General features: G+C 36.9%; 3 protein-coding genes across 3 annotated transcripts in view; 1 reads left to right on the top strand and 2 right to left on the bottom strand.

The window, feature by feature from the left end:
• Positions 1–830: 830 nt before the first annotated feature.
• LOC133523614 (DNA polymerase delta subunit 2) lies at positions 831–5,199 on the bottom strand. Its single transcript, XM_061859295.1, has 8 exons — positions 4,708–5,199; positions 4,420–4,541; positions 3,332–3,425; positions 2,788–2,939; positions 2,137–2,313; positions 1,393–1,464; positions 1,076–1,312; positions 831–996 (listed from the first exon to the last, which is right to left on the bottom strand). The coding sequence occupies exons 1-8, from the start codon at positions 5,067–5,069 to the stop codon at positions 884–886; spliced, it is 1,329 nt and encodes a 442-aa protein (XP_061715279.1). The 5' UTR covers positions 5,070–5,199; the 3' UTR covers positions 831–883.
• Positions 5,200–5,326: 127 nt separating this feature from the next.
• Positions 5,327–7,000, top strand: LOC133523620 (DNA-directed RNA polymerase III subunit RPC8). Its single transcript, XM_061859303.1, has 4 exons — positions 5,327–5,507; positions 5,590–5,773; positions 6,129–6,269; positions 6,775–7,000. The coding sequence occupies exons 1-4, from the start codon at positions 5,397–5,399 to the stop codon at positions 6,981–6,983; spliced, it is 645 nt and encodes a 214-aa protein (XP_061715287.1). The 5' UTR covers positions 5,327–5,396; the 3' UTR covers positions 6,984–7,000.
• A 351-nt stretch (positions 7,001–7,351) lies between these two features.
• Positions 7,352–15,080, bottom strand: part of LOC133523626 (lysosomal cholesterol signaling protein) — a 32,946-nt gene continuing 25,217 nt past the window's right edge. Inside the window, exon 15 of the mRNA XM_061859310.1 lies at positions 7,352–13,578. Within this exon, the coding sequence (XP_061715294.1) occupies positions 13,386–13,578 (193 nt within the window). The 3' untranslated portion in view covers positions 7,352–13,385. The remainder of the gene's footprint in view (positions 13,579–15,080) is intronic.

The following is a 15,080-nucleotide window of genomic DNA, read 5'->3' as shown; positions in this document are numbered from 1 at the left end:
ATTATATTATTTATAATCAATCTCATGTTGTTAATGAAACTGCTAAGCATTCTTGTTTCAATGGTTAAATTCATACGTGAAAATCCCAATTTCAATCATCTGAAAACGGGACGAAACTTAGAAATATCTCTTCGATAACCCCCCCCCCCCCCCCCCCCCCTATATAATGTACGCAATAAAATATAAATGGATCCCACACCGATATTAAAATTTTAAATAGAATCATAACTTTATGATATAAATAAATTTCTTGTTTCCATCCATAGGCTGTTATAAAATTGTAGTTTTACAACATATTTCAAAGCATATTATGACGTTAGTTTGTTGTGCAATAGCATTGAAACATTTTTTTTTACTTTCAAAGTTAGAATTAAAACGGTAGGTAGGTTTAAGCCTATCACAGACGGAGCGATAATATTCCAAAAGATATCTTTTCGTGCTATAAGATTATAGCAAGGCATCATACGATATTTTATGGTACATTTCGTTAATCTCATAATGTAGGTGCTAGACCACATGCTAGACAGACAGCGCTGGTATGGTATGGTTGGCGTGTTGTGCTTAAGGGGCGACTTAATTTTCTTAAGATCTATTTTAAGTTTGTTTCAATTGACACCAAATTTGCCAAATCAGTTGATCCGTAAAACTTGTAACTTGTGTTTTTCTTTTTTTAACAGACCTCGCTATGCTGCGCCTCCTAAACTCCTGTGGTGGTGCTTCGAAAAAAAAAACGTTTTATTGGGGCTCTACTATCACGGGACTACCACCGTATGGCTCGTTTCCATCACAAAATGCAGCCTTATTACTTACCCACCCAATGAAAGGCAGTGTTATTCAGTATAATGCATTATATTAAAACAAAGAAAAAATAGGTGTTCAACACTTATGAAAATGACATACTATAACATTCTGAATTAGCTAAGTTAATAACCGCAACTGTTTTTGTAAGACTGAAATCCGGAACACATACAAGTCTAACATATTGACCATCTTCACCTGAAACACAAATATGCTTAAATATAATATCTGAAAAAATATGAGATTAAATAAAAATAAAGATTAAAGTTAATCATACCCTTATATAAGTCCGTGGCAAATTCATTGCAGTTGCCAGTAAAGTAAACGGCAGGACAGTTATAGATAGTAAACGGATCCGTGTCTATACAAGGTGTACATGGGACTGTGTCCGGGCAGGTTGGGGCCATGTGGCGCCATTGCAATGTCTTCCTCATCACTTCCAGAGGATCATCAAGCTTGCTATAGCGCATGATGTCCTTCACTGGCTCGCCAGATGAACCTAGGCAAAGAAAACCTATAAAAAAAAATAAGAAATTGAAAAAGTTGGTCTAAGAGAGGTATCCATTTTATTTATCGCACATAGCGCTCAAATACCTGCGACATCACATTCATATGGATTGGATACTCTATTGAATGATTTATATTCCATTGCCTTAGGGAAGAGGCCTGAAAAAGAAATTAAAAATACAATTATTCAACAAAAATGGACTTAACAAAAAACGCAGTATATAAATTGATAACGTTGTTGAGAATGCCAAATTGTTCCAAAAAGTTCATATTGGCACCACGTCGTGCGTTGGCGTCGCTTGTATTTCCCCCTAAGCCAAAGTCAAGAGCCTCGTAAGTCCTCATGTACCTGCTTCTCTTCTTCTTTCCATCCTGTTACCCCCTGCTGGGGTGTAGGGCCCGAACCATTTTCTTCCACTGACTCCGATCCTGGGCTGCTTATTGGGTAACCTCCCATCCCCAATACACCCAACTCTTGCCCCACGGAACGACGCCAATTAAATTTAGGGCGACCATGTTTCTATTGTTATGTACTTGCACAAGTACAAATTCAAATCGAGTTTTGAATTCTTAAAGAAATAAAAGAAGTTCCAAGGTTAACCCTTTGACCGCCACCGTCGGCTAAGGCCGACATCTGAATGACTTGCCAAGGACGCCAACGACGGCTACAGCCGACAGTTTCGCCAATGCAATAGGGACTAACGCGGGACTCTGTAAAGTTCAATTTCGCTTAAATAATCGTGATAGCCAGCGTCCGGGGCACGGCATGTTCCTTTGTCGTCTGGCGTTCAAAAGGTTAATGAAAAAAAGTTGGAGAAGAATATAACATACAGTAATGTAAAGGTTTTTGTGGCAACATGACTCCAGCGGGATCTTTGCATCCAGGCATGAGGTCCAGAGGAGCCACAGCACTGACAGCTGCACAGAAACCGTCCACAGACTCCACTGATGAGATTACATTTGACTCCGTGACTGTAGTCTCACTGGACTGGCTTACAAATAATCCACCTGAAAAGACAACATTTAATTTACATTTTAAAATATTTCTACCCATTATACTTGAAGAATATTTTAAAAGTCTAAAATTGACAAGTCTTTTTAGAAGGATTAGAACATTTAGAACATGTAGTGTCCGAATTACTTTTTTGCATTTGATACTGTCTGTTCAATCTGTTACCAAACATACACATGAGGTTAATGTGTGGAAGACTGGTGTACATATAAAATTTATTGCACGGAAGACCATTATAGGGTAAGAACACATATTTGTATATGTATGTTACTCAGACACAGTCAGAAAGGAAGAGCTTCATTCCTTCTGCTCTACCACCCTTCTGTAAGTGGATTATGTGTACAATGCAAGAGTTAAAAGTGACGAAAGAGCTTATAGACAGTCTTTCTTTATAAACAATGTCCTCCACATTAACCTTAATCAATATGCCACATTGAGTGACATTGACCTTAGTCAATATGTTAACATACCAGCTACAACAACTCGAACTATCTTGGAGAGTTGCTCCTGATACTGAGCAGTCCCAGACATGCCAGATATCCACTCGACCAACAAGTGCAGTGAGAACAGATGCTCTGGCGAGTTGCCTGCCATGTTGAGACCAGAAGTCAGGACAATGTATCTGAAAGAATCAACAATGTTATAAGGAACAATAACCAGAAACTTGAAGTATTATTTCCTTAGTAGTAAGAGCAATCAAAATGGGTCTCTTTGCATGGAGATTTCTATACAAGATGAAGAATTGAGAAGATGTCATTTGTGTTGCATATCTCTATAAGTCTGGCAAATCACACCAAGGATCATAATTTAGAAAAAGGTATATAATTTTCAGCATGACCATGTTGTTGACAACAAAGAATTTTTTTATATTTAATCTGATAGCTCTTGGACTATTGAAATGTCTAGAAGAAGGTAGCTAAAAGCAAACCGCATGCAGATTGTAAGAAAACAGTCCCCGTACAACCTAGCAAATTGTTTGCAGCCTAGCAAGTGTTAGTAGCAAAATTGCCATACTTATCGGAGTCCAACTTTGGCAAGGGTTTTTGAATGTTACAGCCAGCCCAGCAAATATCTTTGATAGTGAATATTCCATCTTCATCTTCAGCACCTGTTAAAGATGTTTCATATTACTAAATAAAATCTCTTCTAAAAATTTTTTATCATGTTTGTACAATTTCAAAGACGAAAATATGTTTCATTTCATACTTATAGCAAGTACCTACTTTATTATTCAATTCAATATTTAATTGAATATTTTAATTCGAATAATACAATCCATATTAGTGTTAGTACATAGCACAGCAAAACTTATAAATCTATGTTAGTGACACCTATAACAACAAACAAAAATAAAAATAATAATAAACATTAATTAAAAGCGGCGCGGTGCGGCTAGCGGCGGCGCGTGCAGCCGTACCCAGCGCGCGAAAAAAGGCGAGTCCCAGCGCTGCGCCAGCACGCTTAGAATACTGTTTGGGCTACTGCGAAGACGGTTTAGTAATGACGCACACCGCTTTCTAACTATTGCGTCGAAACTATCAGTGTGCGCCTCAGCAAACATAGTTGACGCACTGCAGTAACGCGGCAGCCCAAACAGCACTAAACGCGTTATTGTATTGCACGCGCAGTGCGTTGTATGCCCCCTGCGTGAAATTGACCCACAGATTGCACGTGTAGAATGTTTGGCAGTATGCTTTAAAAAGCGTTAACTTCACTTCAGTACTACAACGAGCAAATCTGCGGGCCAGCATGTTACTACGAACACACAACACCCTGCGCTCCCTCTCCATGTCATCATTATCTGACATGTTTTCTGTTACCCAGTGGCCAAGGTACTTAAACTTCTGTACAACTTTTAAAGCAGTACCACAAAGGGTAACAGGTGTCATTTTGTATGATTTTGGTCCGGCTTTAAATTGCATTACCTCGCTTTTCGAGGTATTGTACCTTAACCCATTATGATACAAGGAAATAATTTTATATTTATTATATCTTTTAACACATTCGCTATGACACATGATGTCACTTACTATCCATGAACATATTAACTTCATAGAAAATATCTTATAATATTTAATTCTACAAATTGTGAAAATACTTGCCCAATATTGCACAGACAACCCCTGTAACTACTTGATGCACATCAATACAGTCTCCGACTAATTTGATTCTCTGCAGTTCATCTTCCAGTACAACGGTGTCTGTTTCATGAACAAAGTGGGTTCTGCAAAAACAATAAACATTAAAAATAAGACAAATTCACAATACCTTCTAAGTAATCCTTATAATTTTATTATAAGAACAGCAAAAGTACATACCCACACATGATTTACATTTACATTCATAAAATGCCACTTTGGCTGAGTGTACATTAAAATGGCAATTCGTACCTTGGCGGCTGAGGAATGATTTCTAATTGATCTGAAAGTTGTTTCAGTATACTGGGCTTCAATTCCTGGAGTTTAAACAGTGTTCCAATAATTACACAAGTAGTATTTTTTTCACGCAAATCGCAAAGTTTCAATACCTTGTACTTGTTAGTCCATTTCTTATATATCACTGGCTCTAAGATATTTCTAAATGTGTTAAGTCTAGCAGAGTATATATGGGCAAATTGTTTAGAGAAATCCCTGGAAACTTCATAAAATCGTTTTGAACAATCTTTATATTCCACATTCTGCCTCTCTAATTCCAGTGGTTGATATATGTCCTCAAGTTTTACAGATTTATCAGACTCCGTTTTAAATAACATATTTATATCTTGTTTGATATGAATACAATAAATTGTAGCAGAATTAGAAAATATTGGATTAACGAACAATCATCAGCGTCAGCGACATGTCTTCTCTTGGCGCCTTTTCTTTATGTCAAATAAAATAATATATATATGTCAAATCTCAATCGATAAACCAATGAGTAATAAACGGCTTGTTTAAAATTGACTCAAATAACTTTCCGTCATGACTTTCACATCACTATTTGTCACTGTCAGTGTCATCGAGACGTCAAAGTCAAACGCATGTGTTTAGAATTTATTTATCGTCGGCAACCTAATGTTTCTAAATAAATATAAATTAAAATGTTTGTGCTAGCCGAAATGAAAGATGTGATACGGGTTACGCCCGAACACTTTCATCAAAATTTATCAGAATCTATCACTACTTTACTTAATAGGAAATTAGCTAATAAGGTAATGATGATACCCTGTAACTTCACAAAACGAGTTATATATGATTAATATCCTTCATACGCACATTTAAAATTTGTTTCAGGTTGTTTTAAATGTAGGCTTATGTATAGCATTGTTTGATATTACACATATCGGACATTCATACATATTTCCTGGAGATGGATCTTCACATACTGAAGTCAAGTTTAGATATATAGTATTCAGGCCAATGATTGAAGAAATACTGATAGGCAAAATTAGGAGCTGTGGTAGAGAAGGCGTACATGGTAAATAAAGACGAAATATATTAATTTATTTATTTTATTTATTTAAACTTTATTGCACACAGAAAGAAAAATGTACAAATAGCGAACTTAATGCCAAAAGGCATTCTCTACCAGTCAACCATTGGGTCAAACAGAGACATTTGTGTATGTTGGTGCAGGAAAAAATAATAATATGATTTAGATTAGGTTAAAACTTTTTCTGACATTTTAAACTTTGTTGGTAACTTCTAGGTACTACTTACTAATTTTATATAAAAAAAAACAGAAATAAAGTAAAAAATCATAATACTCAATACCTCAAATGTATGATAATAAGACCATAAAGATGTATTAACATTTTTTTATTATATTTTAGTTACGTTAGGATTTTTCGATGATGTGTTGATACCAGTCAATGCACTACAGCACCCATCCAGGTTTGATGAGACTGAGCAAGCTTGGGTGTGGGAGTATCCCAAAGAAGATGGAGAAAAACATGATCTTTTTATGGATGCAGGTAATGTTATCGGCAAACTGTGCTTAACATAATATCAACCACCATAGAAGAGGGAGGAGACCAATGTTAATCCTCTTTGTCTTTATGTGATTAGGATCCTGTGTAAATTTTAGTCTTATGTTTGCATAATCAAAGCTTTTCTCTGATCTATTTTGAGCGATCCAGGTTTGAACTCTTGATTTCTGACCGCCAATACATATGAAATGTTAACCTCTTGAACGCCAGACGGCGAAGGAATATGCCGCGCCCCGGACGCCAGGCACACGCGATTATTTAAGCAAAACTGAACTTTATGGAGTTCCGCGAAATTTCCTATTCAATTGGCGAAGCTGTCGGCTGTAGCCGACGTTGGCGTCCTTGGCAAGACTTTCCGATGACGGCCAGAGCCGACTGTGGCGGTCAATAGGTTAATGTAGTTTCTGTAACTATTCCCAAATTATTATGTTCAAGTCATGAAAATTTCTTTTAATAGCAGTTAATACTGATTTTTTTTTTCGATCTGCAGGTGAAACCATCAGATTTAGGGTAACCAGTGAAGCGTTTGAAGAGAGTTTGCCAACTGGACCACCAGGGTCAGATTGCCCTGTCCAAACTGTGGCTCCTTACAGAATAGTTGGTGGGATCAATGAACCAGGACTCGGCCTGCTGACATGGTGGGAAGCACCTGAAGCTGATGATGATGGTGATGAAAATGAAGAAGAAAATCAGGAATAAACTAATATTTATACCAATATCTGTGTTTGATGGTTTTCCCTAATTTACTGCTTGAACTATAGGTTCTTATGGAAATAGTTCACCTAAGTGGACTTACTGGTATATGTTATAAGTAACATTTGTCATTCTTTAAGTAAACTTATCTATTTTGTTACTTGAGGGTAAATAACAGGGTTTGGCAAAGCAAATGACAAGAAATACAAATAGGCAGAACAAGTTGCCTCAAGAGGAAATTGCAGCTTTCTTGCGATGCACATCTCCACCGTCCAAGCTGCTTAATGTGGCAATTTTCTCGAGAGGCATCCCATTCTATGTTATCCACCTAATAAAACTTGAAAATGCTATTAAATAAATAATTGGACAAATAATGATTGCAACAATGTTTATTCAATTTCTTTTTTTTACATTTTATATTTGCTCACCAAAATACAACAACAATAATATTTTACAATACATATGTATTTGTAATAGTGATATTGTATATTTAACTAGAAACATTCATTTACTTAAACATCACAGCAAGCTTGAGACATCACTTAATAAACTTAACAAGCCAATAATAAAATATTTCTAAATTTTGTTCATAATTCTAGTTTATAATATGAAAAACTTTACGTTCCGCACTGAAATAAAACAACTGATACATTACATTTGCAAAGTAAAATCTAATGTAACATATTACTTATACACAAAGTATAAGACATTAATAATGGAGTGATATTCAGTACAATAAATATTTTTACTATCTATTCCATGTTTACTACGGGTCCAGATGAACATAAAAATCGTGGTATACATTCCCCAGAAATCAATGTTGGGCGTAATCAATTACTTGTGTAATTTTAACTACATATTTGATAACATGTAGTACAACTTAATTATAATCAATATTAATTTATAATCAAAATTACTCGATTACTTCTTGATAGGCAAAGATGACCAAATTACTTAAGTACTCTCTCGGTAAACAAAAGTAATAACCACCTGCGGCCCACTATACAAAAAACATTGCTATTTGAAATCAATATTGTAGGGAACAAGGTTGATTTTCTTTTGTGTTAAAATGAAATGAAACATAAGAAATGCAACTCTGTTCCAATTGTAAAAAGTTTAAATTGCATTAAACCAGTTAGTCCTATGGGTAGGCCCGTGGTCCTTATGAGGATATTTTTTTCTTGTGACTTAACCTCATGCCATATAAATAAATAATCGGGGGCCGCTTCATGGAACTGACCACCTGCCAAAATCTCGTTTTTGCCCTAAAATGTTTATATTTTTTTAATAAGTCCCTTTGTACAAAATATTGTAAAACTAACATTACTTTTTTTTTATGTAAAGTCGAACTTGATATGTTAAGATCAACTTAAAACTCGTTCATTTTTTTAACCTGATTTGGGAAACAAAGATGATCGAAAACATTTTTTTAGTATAAGTAATATTGAATCGCATAAAGTAATTTATTACAGATTACAATTACAAAATGTTGTTATTCATTCGATTACTAACTACAAAATGAAGTTAGTAAGCGTCAATCAAAGGCTCAACTAGTTTTTACTAGTAATTGTAATTTGTAGTTACAACTACATTTTGTAATCATAATCGTTAATCTGTAATCCAACTACTTTTTGCCCAACACTGCCAGAGATCTATTGTAGAGTCCAAAATGATCACAAAATTCTTATCGCAAGTATATGAGCGTGCAGCGCGTCCAAATCGATTGGTTGATACTAAAGAGTTCCATTTGGTACTGAATGTACAATTCATTTTTGGTACATGTGTACCGTATCAATTATACGGGGGCCCCAACGTGCGTTTTTGTGAGAAATCTTTACCCTTCCTAAGGGCCCCCAAACAAATTTTTATACGGGGCCCCGCCAAGTCACGCTACGCCACTGGTAGTAACTACGAGTATATCATGAATACACAGGTGGACGACTACGACCGAGGCCATCTAGACGGTGGCGAGATGGCAAGAGGGGCGTGAAATGTCTTACTGGTAGAGAAGGGGAACATACTATTTTTTTTACAAAGAAAGGGAGCTGAGTAACCCTGCTCTTTGTGAAGTGATATATCTGTTTTTTTTTTTTACTACGTCGGTGGTAAACAAGCATATGGCCCGCCTGACGGATGAAATACTTTTATTGAGCATTTGAAAACATTAACTACGTAAAGTGGACGTCAAAAAATGTACATAATTTTATGTATTTATAACATTGAAGTGTTAATGAATTTTGACGAAAATAACTAAAAATGGTACATAAAACTTATTTGTAAGTGCCCCAATGTTCTCCCAATTTCATTATACAGTAAATTTCGATTTGAGTATGGAATGTTAGAATACAATAATTCATACTATTAAAGTAAAATAATTTATATTATAAAAAAAAATTACATAACTAGTTCTCACTTTTGGACTACCTATTCAAGCATCGGATAATAAATTAAGACCCATCCATACCGTTTCCATGTCTTAACTTGAGATGCTCTATATAAAATACTGTCTTTTGACTATTGTGGTTGCATAAGACTATTACAACAATTGTGGGTTTAAGTCGCATCAAGATAAGTTGGCAGCGATTTTGACCGATTTTCTCCGTGCCCAGACGGTGCACGGGTGTATTTTAAACGTCTAATTGCTATGAAATTATGACGTTTACTTGACACTTGCACCGTGGGCTATGAAAATCGCTGCCAACTTATCTTGGTTTGACTCTATACATTATCTATGTTTGATCTTGTAGCTCACCGATTCTTACATTATTTAAATCAGTTTCTTTGTAAAAGCACTTATGCCAATCTACTCTAGCTAGGCTAAAAAAACGTAGGTCCAACCTAATGTTCATGCTTTTTAATAGATGTATAAATATTTTCATTTTTAATTTCAATTGTAAAGGCGACCATAGAATGATATATTTATAATATTTGAATATGATTATTAGATATTTGAAATATAATGATCACGATACTAACATACGTTTCTTCTCGCTATGCAAATGCTTTACTTAGGTACTAGGACTATAAGTCCTTTTTTTATATTAGACATTTTTATCCTCAAAAGTAGTGGTAATTTTATTCCTCCAAAATTAAATGTGAGTAACTATGAACTGAATTATTAAATTATAGAACGGGACTTAATCTCGTATTAAGTTTTAAATTTACTTCCGAGGTTTCGAGGACGGCGTTATCCCCGTGGTCTCGGAGAAGTCGTGGTCGTGGTCGCGTAAAGTTGATATCAACATCTAGCCGCGCGACTTGTAGTGTCGTTTACATATTATTGTACTGCAGTAGGTATTAGATATCATAGGAACCTTAACATTTCGGAAGAAAAAGTTGTCAAATGTCCCATTCTCAACCAAAAGGGTACTTATTGTCGGTTGTCAATAAGACGCTATTTCCATATAGCTTTAATTTGAAATCAACCTTATCGACAACCGACAATGTGGTATTTTTTTGTTGAAAACGTCACAAATTCAAATCTATAAAAAAGGGGTGTAACTCCCACTTGCTGGAATCAAACTGGTAACTGGTCATCATATCACATTTCATTGACGTAATCATAAAATTGTTGAACCCACTCATAGGCATCGGTATCCGTCTGAAGCCGTAAACTACGTGCAGCCTCACGTTGTATCAGAATGTTACTTTTTTCTTGCCCGCTGTACCCATCATACGCCTTCAATCGGAAACCAACACTTTATTTATGATATAATCTATTGTAACAAGCATTATACGTTAGCGACCACTGCAAGGCCAACCAACAACTCTGAACAGGCATGAAACGTAGTTTTATTTACAAAAATGCAAATAAGAGGGTTCCATGTAATCAATAGCATTTTTTCGAGAAATCTTTTACTAAGTCTGTCTTTATTTCAATCTGAACGTGTTCGTTTGTTTTATAAGTTGAAACAAATTGGTAATGTTTATGAATAGAATAACAACTTCCGTCGTGTGTTAATACACATTAAATACTTATGTATAACATGAGTTAAAAATTGATTTACTAAAGCTTGACGTTGGTATCGATCTGTAGGTACGGTACCAGTGGCGGATCGTTCAAAGAACTCGATTCCCACCGGCTTGTCTAAACTTCAGCCCGTTGAGTACTTTCATGATCGGTTCATGGAGAAAAGGAAAGCAAAATTAGCTCCGGGTTCCCTACGAATGTTTGTGACGCGCCGCCACTGTACGGTACGTATATGCTCCTTTCCATTGCAGTCTGCGGTGGCCTTAATCGGTTACTAAAGCCATAGAGAAATAAGAAGTAATAGAGTGCTCACTCCATACATCAGTTTTGGTACCAAAATGCTTATTATTTTCGCAGTCGACATCTAGCATCGAGTAGCGGAACTCTAAGTACTGCTACTCGACTATAGATATCGCGGCAAACAAAAAGTCTAATGCTAAACGATTTTCCGCTAATATTATAACCAGAATAAGCGTAGGAGTTGAAAATAGAGTTCTGGTTACTGATGTAGCACTCTATTACTTCTTATTTCTCTATGCTAAAGCTTGGTGTTGTCGTGCGTGACAAATAACGTGGGGGTTTCTTTCAACGAGATTATACTGTTTCTATCCTGTTCACGCCTGCTTTGGCGAATCGACCTGTACTTAATACATAAGCAAGTATAACAGCGTGATAAATTATACTGCAGATAACTACAATATATGAATTACAGTAAAATCATTGAGATAGGTATTAAAAGTTACGACTTAATCCTATAGGTATTTCATGACTATTATGAATCCTCCGCAGACATTGTGTTTATCCAAAAAGGCCGTAAAATACTCTAAGGTGATTAATTGTTATATAAAATTAATTTCTAGTCATTCAATATTCATAAACATATGAAGTATATTATTTTGTGCGATTTAACAAATTAAAACTTACATCCTATTTATAAAGGGTTTATTTTATGAATTAACTATGTATTACATAACACTGGCTCGATTATACTACCTTGACCCCCGTTACATTGGCCATATGATGCCACGTGTAAAACTAAAATAAAGAGAGCGAAGAAATTTCACGTGAACCATAGACATAAAATTAAATTTTAAAAATTCGAATCTCTAACGGAATCTGGCGCAAAATAAAATGTGATTATAAGGTTCTCGATAAATAATATTACGACACGTAAAGTACAGGTTTTTACATGCTTAAGCAGCTAAACTAAGTACAGCGCCATATGCTTTGTGGTAACTAGGTTGTAAAACTAGTAAAGAATCCCTAGTAATAGATTATCAATCTATTACTAGGGGTTCTTTAGGACTACAGATAATCGGCCGGAATGTAAAGTACTACAAATTACCTAAGTGCTTATATGAAGTTTTAAGAACAAATAAAGGTAAGTTACCTTGTTAATATACGTGAATGCTCAAATATGCAGCTACAACATTTTTTACTTCTTTACGCATCTTATTATTTCATCTATCTTTGGTATATGCAAAGATTCATTGATTGTGAAGATATGTCTATGTTTAAAGTCTAAGCTATATTCGTGCTACGAATTTGACAGCTATACGAGATGACGGATAGCGCTGTACAACTCCGTACATTAAAAGAGAATTTGAAATAGAGGTCAATACTGTCAAAGAAAACTTTGTAGCCACGTAAATTTACTGTCATTTTTCTACTACGACTTATTCTTTCACTGATATTGTTATGTTATCGCTCGAAACGATGTCGCCATACCTTTGGTCTTTGATCTATTAGATGGCGCCACTATTTGATAATTAAAAAAATTTACACATATCATTAAAGAATAAGGATCAAAGTCAAATGGCGTTCTAAAAGTTTTAATCATGTGTCGAAAGATGTCAGTAAATTTGCTGTGGCTACAAAGTTTTCTTTGACAATCCACCTCTATATCAAATTCTCTTTGGTACAGTATGCCGTACCTTTTGGTTGTAATAAGTTAACGTTTGACAATGGGGTTGGCAAGTGTCAAAGGTTTTTATAGATGGCGCCAGCATAGGTTTTACCTGTCCCTAGGTTTTGAGATTTTGCTTCTTGCAAACATCCAAAATGAAATTTTGTACTATTCGTAAGATGGTCATCTATAAACTACTGCGACCGGCCAATCTCATTCAGTGGGCATTAAACATATGGCGCAATACAGCGCCGTCCGTTACGGCTGACAAACTAGGTGGCAAGTTTTTTTCTTAGAATTTACTACCAGGGGTCTGATACTGGTATTTTCTCTATACAAAAAATACCGGTATGATTACGTTTTTTGGTTCATTATTTCATTTTTAATGGGACTATCTAATCATACGAAGTTGTCGCTATTCAGTCCTACGCAAAGGGCATAAAATAATTTAAAATATTGGGCTATTTCGGGGTTTCTAAACAACACCGGTTCCGAGGCCCGCAAAGTTATAATTCTTTGGTATATATAAGGTTTAGTTGAAGGTGTACAAGAGCGGCGAGTTGGTGAAGTGGTGGTTGTTGTTGAGGTGCGCGATGAGGCGGCCGTCCAGCAGGTGGCGGCCGTAGGCGACGGCCTCCGCCTCGTCCTTGGCCAGCCCGCAGCTGCGCAGCCAGCGCACGAGGCACGCGCCGCGGAACACGCCGCGGTATGTGCGCATGCGCCACCTACCACCAATAGGGTAGCGGTGTGACTAATTTGTGAAATCAGCTACGCTTCGTGAAATATAAAAAAATAAAACCGGCCAAGTGCGAGTCGGACTCGCACAGGAAGGGTTCCGTTCCGTACCATTATCTATAAAAACGGTCACCCATCCAAGTACTGACCCCGCCCGACGTTGCTTAACTTCGGTGATTGGATGAGACCTCGAGATTGGAAAGAAATATTTATTTTATTCTGTTTTTAGTATTTGTTGTTATAGCGGCAACAGAAATACATAATCTGTAGAAATTTCAACTGGCTAACTATCACGGTTCATGGGATGCAGTCTGGTGACAGACGGACGGACGGACGGACGGACGGACTGACGGACGGACGGACAGCGGAGTCTCAGTAATAAGAGTCCCGTTTGACCCTTTGGGTACCGAACCCTAAAAACTAGAAAATTAATATGAGAACACATTTTTTGACATATTTTAATGAGTGATTTTAAAATAATACAAAGCGTAAATATTGAAGCGCTGGTGGCTTAGCGGTAAGTGCATGCGACTTGCAATCCGATGGTAGCGGGTTCAAAGCGGGTTGTACCAATGAGTTTTTCGGAACTTATGTACGAAATATCATTTGATATATACCAGTCGCTTTTCGGTAAAGGAAAACATCGTGAGGAAGCCGGGCTAATCCTAATTACCTAGTTTACCCTCGGGGTTTCCGCGCCAGTTAGCGTTAGCTCATAAAATTTTTGGTTAACCCACTCACCCGCGCCAGCTAGCGGGCGCTCTAAGTAAGCATGAAACACAGGCTCTGCGCTGACGCCGGCCGCCATACCATGCATTTGTTTTATTTTAATCAATGTATGGCGACTGGCGCGGCGTCTGTGTCGAGCGTGCCGTGGCCGAGGTGATCTGTTTTACCTGGTATCTTTAGCAATGGCTTCCTTGCAGCGGTCGAGATGGTGCATTATGAACTAGTCGCAGACGTGTTTGGTTTCGAAGGTGAGATCCTCGACTGACGGTAGCACGACTGTGTTAGTGCCTGCTTTATTATAAATATGTACCTGGTATGTTTGGCAATGGCTTCCTTGCAGCGGTGCTTGCTACTACTATACTTACTAGCTTGCATTTACTAGCAGAATGTACTATGTATGCTGCACCGCGACATGATACATTCGGTAGTGATACACTAAAAGAGAGCAACCTAAAGGATGTCGAACTTAAAAATGTCCTTCTGTTCTGCAGGAAAACGAGAATATTTGAAGAGAATAAGGGGGGAATGCCGCCGGGACAGTAACCTGCAGCTCCAACTCCAGGGAATTGGGCTGAGTGAAAGCAACGAGCGATCGATAGCCTGCCTGCTTCCGGTCGGGCGTCCCTGCACTACATCTACATCCTTGCAGCGGTCAAGATAATGCATTATGAACTGGTCGCAGACGTGTTTGGTATCGAAGCTGAGATCCTCGACTGACGGTAGCACCACTGTGTTAGCGCCTGATTTCTTATAAACATATGTA

This window comes from Cydia pomonella, chromosome 12 (genome assembly GCF_033807575.1).
Source record: "Cydia pomonella isolate Wapato2018A chromosome 12, ilCydPomo1, whole genome shotgun sequence".
Classification (NCBI taxonomy): domain Eukaryota; kingdom Metazoa; phylum Arthropoda; class Insecta; order Lepidoptera; family Tortricidae; genus Cydia; species Cydia pomonella.
This window is presented reverse-complemented; position numbering and strand designations above follow the sequence as displayed.